This window comes from Tauraco erythrolophus, chromosome 6, assembly GCF_009769465.1.
Source record: "Tauraco erythrolophus isolate bTauEry1 chromosome 6, bTauEry1.pri, whole genome shotgun sequence".
NCBI lineage: Eukaryota > Metazoa > Chordata > Aves > Musophagiformes > Musophagidae > Tauraco > Tauraco erythrolophus.
The window spans coordinates 34,310,414-34,317,962 of NC_141470.1; the positions used below are offsets into that span (position 1 = coordinate 34,310,414).

Genomic DNA, 7,549 nt, shown 5'->3' on the forward strand with positions numbered 1-7,549 from the left:
GTGATGGTCATTGAACATGTGCAGATTTACATCCAGAAATCTTCAGAACGTACAAACACCAGAAGCAATTATTGTATCTCAAAATTTTTCTTCTCCTTGCCCATACACGTTCATGTTGACATCAGAGGTGGGAAGAAGAAGAAAGCTTGCTTCCTCAGCAGGACACTGTCTTCTCGTTCGATATTCCAGGAACATCATGGTTGACTGCTTAACGTCACCTCTTGTTCCTAACCACAGCCTGGCAAAAATCTCTTTAAGCAGAACAGCACGACACAGTGCAAAAATCACTCTTCTGCACTGAGCCCATTTAGTTGGTAGAGAACTGAAAAGGTGCTCATTCACAGTGCAGCCTGTCCAGCAAGTCATCTGAATAGGAACAATTACTACTCACCTTCCACCCAGGAGACCATGTCCCTTCCAGCCCAAGCTCGTGTCCCTGTGCACCTCCCAGATGAGCTGTATCTAACGTCCCCTCAGCTGAGAAAGCAATGTGTGACCCCACCTGTGGTGGCTGTCCATACTCGCTCTGTATGATCGTAAGAGATGCCTAAGATGGACAGGGAGATGGACTGTCCACGGGGCACAACTTGCCTTTCCTGTGATGGGAATCTCCATCTTAAATCTCCTGCCAGCGTCACAGATCAGGGAATATAACAGTTTCCTCATGACAATAAGCATGGATGGAAGGAGCATACCAGAGAAGATGGGGGCCTGAACTGCTCACACAAGTTTGAGACATTGGCCCATCTAGCAGATGCATTAGGCACATCTCTGTGGGACACAGAACTGATGAAGTGGATTCATCGAGGTCTCACCTTTCTGTGAAACAAAGATTGGTATTTTCAGATATATTTGCATTTATGGCAAAGGCACCCATGACACCTGCAGCAGGCTCAGAGCTGACCTTGGCCAAGGCAGATATCAGAGAGACCTCCACGAAGCAGACAGGGCTTATTTCTGGTTCCTCCTGTCCACATCACTTCTGTGAGAAGCAGCCTTGTGCTTTCCTGTTTCGTTTTTTCTCCCACCTCTTGTCAGTAACTATATGAAAGTTTTCTAACGAGTAGCTGCATTTTCACTTTATGTCTCTAATGCTTAGTTCAACAAGGACTTGATTTTTTAGAGGGACATGTTACCTCATCTGCACAATAAATACAGAAATAACATCTTTAAAGAACAATCCTGCCTGGCCAATGGCCTGTGCTTGGTCCAGTGGGTCAGAGTGAACCACATACTGTGGGCACAAATATGCTAAGGAATGAAAAACAACACATCACATGAAATAGAGAAAGTATTCCTTGCTTTCAACAGTCTTTTCAGTCTGAACAACCTCAAGAAACATTTGTAAGACAGGTAAAGATATTGATTTTCAACTATGTGTGATTTTTTAATCCAAATGTTAACCTCCAGTTAAAGCCAGGCTTTAGTTTGTTACATACTTTTTTGTCTGATCAGTGTACCTGATAATCCCCATATTATAGATTATCCTCCAGTGGAAAACAAAACCAAGAACCAAGTATAGCACAGATCTCTGAGAACTGATGTGTCTCTGGCAGATTAATGAACTTTTAGATCCCTGACCTCACAGATGTGGAGAGAATCTGTGGGGATTCAGAATGAAAATACACAAAACAGGAGTTTAAAAAATAACAACAAAACCCCACAGCAAACAATGAAGGAAAAACATTGAAAATCTGGTTACCTGATGGACATAATGTATTTATGGAAGGCAACACCTAAACAACCAAGATCATCACTTTGACTTTCAGGAAAAGTCTCCATACAATAATACAAGGATAATCAATGCAGCACGATAGAAAGAGGAATGAAGTGAAGAAGTAGAGGAGAAAGAGTTACAAGACCCAAGAGTAAGTTGAAGACTGAAGCAGCAGCCAGGTGAGTAGGAGCAGAAAGGGAAAAGATGGCCAAGAGAGAGTCGAGAGAGACACCCAGTTAGGACTGGGACGCTGGAGACACTGAACGCATATCTGAATTAGGCACAGATGTGCCAGCAGAAGAAAAGGGAGAGCTGGAAAGATGGGAAGATCTTGAATACAAAGCAGCAAAGGTGAGAGAGAGGAGAGGACCTAGTACAACCATGCACACTCCACATGCAGCACAAGTAATACAAGAGCCATTCACGCACTGTCAGCTCCTCTGGGTCACCTGTCTCCTGTCACTACATCCTGCACTAGGAAACCACTGACACTGCAGTGTAATAACTGGGATAGCAGAGGAACACCGACGGTTCGAGTGACTCGAACGTAAAGCCAGAGACGTGATCTGCCAGGGTTAGACACAATGGCTCTACACTGGACAAGTAGAGATACCTTATCTCTGGGGATAGAGTGCTTTCTTTGTGTCACAGAGGGCTGGCGAGATTAATCAGCTAATCTTTGTAAAAGTTTTTGAAGTGACAATGGCCCACGTTAAATATTTACACTATAAAACCGCAGCAGTCTCACTGGCCCTTCCTTCCAAGGGTGATTTTCTGGGCACCACTCCAGCAGCACAGGCCCAGTTCTCTCTCCCTGGGGACTGTTCAGGAAAACGATGGCCAAAGACCCTTACCAGCATGTCAGCTCAGAGCCTGCAGTTCCTGTCCCTCAACTTCTCCTCTCCCAACAGCTTCAGCCTTTCCTGCCTGCCTCCTGCCCCAGCAGCCGGAGCTCCCACTGCCCCAGCCGCTCCTGCTGCCCCTCTGCTGCATGCACACACACTGCTCTGCAGCTGCCTGCGTCCTAGGTTCTTTTAGAGCAGAAAAGAGTCCTAAACAATTACCCTTTCCAGCTGTCCTGTGACCACATTCAGTGGCTGCTGGAAGAAAAGCTTATGTGCAGGCTTTGCAGTGCCACAGCCAGGACTGGTCCAAGAGAAAATAAAATCTCTCTTAGCTGTGCCGTGTTTCCTTCCTTCCAGCAGTAAACTGGCATATCTGATGGATTTACTCAGAGGTATAAGCATATATTGTGTTTTGTTCTCTACTCTTTTCAATTCCTCATGCTCCACCTTGCTCTTCTGCCTCTGATTGACCACTGAGCAGATGCTCTCCTGGAACTGTCCTCCTTAGCCCCAAAGTCTCACACCTGAATGGTGACAGTCCTCTTAGAGCCTGACATTTCTATATGCGGCTGGGACTATTCACAGCAGAGAAGGATGTGTCACTTCCTACCTGTAAAGCTCCAGCACCCCACTCATGCCACATCCAGGGCAGGTACGTACCTTGTGCATTTCATTCCAGGCTGATGCTGTTAGCAGTATGACTTTTGTAATAGGGAAGAGACTAAACTGATTGTTGGTACTTGGAAGGAAGAATGGGGTGCAGTTTGGTGGGAAGAGGAGGACTGTAAATCAAAGACTGAGAATATGACTTTCCAAAGTCACTCCAGCAGTGACCCAAGCTGACTGGTCAAAAGCACCAGCAAACTCAGAAGATGGTTGCATCTCTCTTCGAAGGATATTACTTTAGAAGGAAAGAAAATTCACAAAAGCAATAGAACTTCTCTTGGAGAGATAGGAGCTAGGATGCTGCTAATGGCACTTCAGAATAAAGCTCAGAAAGACAGCATGCTCAGACGTCAGCCCTGGCAGATAAACACAGCCACATTGCTCCAGTGCCAGAAGCACCCAGCCCACTCTCGGTCAGTGCCTGAGGCAGCACACAAACGCTTAGGCTGCAGGACAGACCGTTGTGTGGGCAAGGGAAAAGACTGAAAGTGCTCCAGACAACTGCCTCATGTCAAGTTTTGTCACCCTCACAGGTGCCATCAGATGCCAGCCCTGACTAAAACAAGGCTCTGCTATCCCTCCTTGCATAACCTCTACTACTGTGAAATCCCCAAACCTGGGATTTCAATCACGAAAGCACTAGACACCATGCCTGGAGTTTTTTCCTTGGTCCACTATCCAGTCAGCCTCCATTCTTCCCTTAAACACTTGCGTTTCTTCTCAGTGTCTCCAGCAGCTATGTTGCTACAGCCAAATGAATGGGATCAAACCAGTAAGCATCATGCATCTCAACATCTAGGCAGACCCATCTGCATGGCTGATGGCCTAATGCGATCAATCCTGCCTTACATGCTGGTTTATCTCTCATAGCTTGGAATGACTTTCCCCCGGATAGGGAGTATTACTATTGTCCAGTGCAAAATTACTTCACAGTAAAGCTACTACCTGTAAATACCAAATAGATAAAAAGTAGTAATCCAAGATTTCAGGGCAAAACCTACATTGCTCAGAGATCAGATCCTCAACTGTATATAGCAAAAGTCAATTTTTTTCCTCTTAATTTAACTGGAGTGGGAAACATCTCTTCTTCCTTTCATAAAATAATGCACTTGACCAGCTGTGTCTTGCTGGGCATGGGGGCTATGGATGAATTGTTCCTTATCCCCCCATAATGACTGACTTAAAATAACATGCAAGATTTTTTACTTTAAAGCTAATCTCTCCCGTAATAAAAAAGTCTTACCATTTGTCCTATTCCAGTCTTTTTACTTGAGAAACCCCTTCCTTCCCAATCCTACAGATTCCCTATGTTCACCTCCTACTAACCTGTCTCTGGTCCCTGAGGACCCTCAGCTGCCGTGCTTGCAGCTAACCCTCCACATCATCCCTGCCTCACAGTCACACCCCCCCCCCCCCCCCCCCAACTCTTCCCACCTGCCATCACTGAAATATTTACCACTTGCTGAAGATGGGGTGACTTCTAGGAATAGAACAGCACTAAATAAATAATGACAGAGCAGAGACAGGCCATTTGCCTGCAAGAAATTTTGATTACGAAGAAGAAAGCCTTTTAAGAATGCTTCCTTCATGGCAGATTACCTTCCCCTCTGTTATTCTGTCCACTTCTTTTCCGTAACACAGTCACATTAGTTTCCACACATAATTCATTTAAATATCAATGTTTGGGAGCTGAGTAGGGAGCATCAGCACAAATTCTCTACTGGGCGAAAAAGGCCATTGTTTCAGGGCAGGGGTTGGGGGGTGGAGTACAGAATGAAACCTGCACACGGTTCAAAGACGGCTACAAACACAAAACTGCTTCCCAAGAAACATTTAACTATTTTTCAGGCCATGCCATCTTCACAGGTTTAGACTAGACAACAATGTGGTTGCTACACGGAGCAAAACTGGGAAAGCTGGGTTTAGAAATGGATTTGATGCATTGTGTCTACACTGCAAACTGCAGCAAAAAGGTATCCACAAAAGGTAAGTACCAATGTACTCATGTATAGGTTAATTTATTCTTCCAAAAAGCCTTGAGACGCACTATGCTGCAAAGGCTACAAAACTGCCTTTCCACTCCAGAGGTAGCTCAGGCTTCCCATGCTGCCTTTTGTTAATGACTTATTTGTGCCTTTCCCCAGTGGGAAGAAAACAATGTCACTTTGCCTTTTTTTTAATCTTTTTCATCTGCAGACACTAAAAGCTGGTAAGTAGTACTATCCTTCTTCAATAGATCATGACAACAAATCCAGTCACAAAACATATCCCTGGCAGTGATGGGGTGAAAATGCAAGTTTCTCGGCTGCTAGTCTTCTGAATCATTCGCCAATGACGTCTATCAGCAGTGACATTAATCTGCCATCCAGGAACGCTGGAAGGCTTAATCCATTGGATCATGTACCCCCAGCGAGCAATGAGAAAGAGCTGTACCATGTTTCTGTGCGAGTACCCATCCATAAACAGTCGTGTCGAGTTGGGGCTGTTCAGCCTGGAGAAGAGAAGGCTCCGGGGTGATCTTATTGCAGCCTTCCAGTACCTAAAGGGGGCCTACAGGAAAGCTGGAGAGGGACTTTTTACAAGGGCGTGTAGTGATAGGAAAAGGGGAAATGGATTTAAACTGAAAGAGGGCAGATTTAGCTTAGATATAAGGAAGAAATTTTTCACTCAGAGGGTGGTGAGGCACTGGAACAGGTTGTCCAGAGAAGTTGCGGCTGCCCCGTCCCTGGAAATGTTCAAGGCCAGGTTGGATGAGGTTTTGGGCAATCTGGTGTAGTGGAGGATTTCTCTACCCATGGCAGGGGGTTGGAACTAGATGATCTTTAAGTTCCCTTCCAACCCAAACCATTCTATGATTTGACAACGAGCAGAAAACTCTCCTACAAGATTCAGCAGTTTGCTTAAAGAAACTACAGCAACTTTAAACCTCAAACAGACCCATCGCTTCAGTGTTATAGAACATTCTTCCATCCTTGGTAAAAGCAAACGCTTTCCAGCTCCAAACTTGCTGGCTGCTGATACACAACACACAGTAGCTTACAGCTCCCTGGCACCAGATGGGAGAGAATTCAGAGCCACCTTCCCCCCAGGGAAGAGCCTGCATTTGCTGTTCCAAGCATGCCATTACTGTCAGGCAGCCCAGCAGTACTGATGCTGGTCCATGAACCCCTGCAGACCAGACACACACACGCACACAGTCGCACATGCACAGTCAGTGCAGTCTAGCCATCTCACACCCAAAGGACTCAAAGAGCTTCAGCAGGTGCAAATGAACAAGTCAAGCAGTTTGAGGGAAAAATATTGCAGGAAAAAAAAATATTGAGGAAACGATTGCAGGGTGATTATTCAGAGGAGGCAGCTAGTCCCTATTCCCACCCCAAAGCCCACGTAGCACAGGGTCTGGGCAGATGAAGAAGAAAGCACACTGGGGTGCCATGTGCGTAAAGCAAACTTAGAACAGCAGAGAAGCTAACCCCAAAGTTTCACTCCTTGTCTCTACCTGGCTAGTTGCAATTGAAGAGCTGAGCACTCGGGCTCTAACTTAGCCCAGCACCCTTCAGCTTTGTATTTCACCTGAGCATCCCTCAGCGACAGTGCCTTACCTCCTGGACCATTTGGCTGACTGCCTCCCGAAGGGTCTCTTCCAGAGCACGCCGTGCAGCTGCACTTTGGTGCTGATGTCCAAAGCATCTGAATCTGCCTGCTCCATGGACGGAGAAGGGGATACGGAGCTGGATTTTGAAGCAAACATTATAGATGGATCTGGTTCGAACTCTCCCCCTCTGCACAGCGGCTCAGGGAATCCGATTAAATGCAATGAACCAGAAGGACGCAACCAGCCACTCTGAGCAGCAGACGGAGAGACTGGGCTATGGTTTGAATCAATAACTTGACTGCTCAGCACTCAGTCAATAATTCTCTCCCTGATGCACAGATGATGAGAGTTTCCTCATTGCGTAGTACTTCCTGATGCGTTACAGACAGCACACGTCCCAGCCCAAGGGAAAAAAAGAGCGAAGAGAGCCAGAGATCAGGAACGCAGAGAGGCAGAAAGAGCTCACCAGAGAGAAAGCTCCCAGAATAACAGAAGCCAAAAAACCTCTGCACCAGAACCAGCCTGGAAGGTTATTTCACTCGACATTGCAGCACCTCAGGCAGAAATCAGGGCAAGACAGACGTTTTACTGTCAGGCATCTCTGATACGTACCCCCAAAATCTTCTGCCTGGAGACAGGTTCTTCTCATTTATTCCAAGGAAAACGGGAGCAGAGCAGGTAGGAGCCAGCAAGTCCAGTCAGAATCCGTTTGCCATCGGGAGGCTT

At 46.2% G+C, this 7,549-nt stretch overlaps 1 protein-coding gene across 1 annotated transcript in view; it reads right to left on the bottom strand.

The window, feature by feature from the left end:
* Window positions 1–6,979, bottom strand: part of PLEKHD1 (pleckstrin homology and coiled-coil domain containing D1) — a 30,990-nt gene extending 24,011 nt beyond the window's left edge. The window contains exon 1 of the mRNA XM_086613732.1: window positions 6,831–6,979. Coding sequence (XP_086469858.1) covers window positions 6,831–6,979 — 149 coding nt within the window. The remainder of the gene's footprint in view (window positions 1–6,830) is intronic.
* Between the last annotated feature and the right edge of the window lie 570 nt (window positions 6,980–7,549).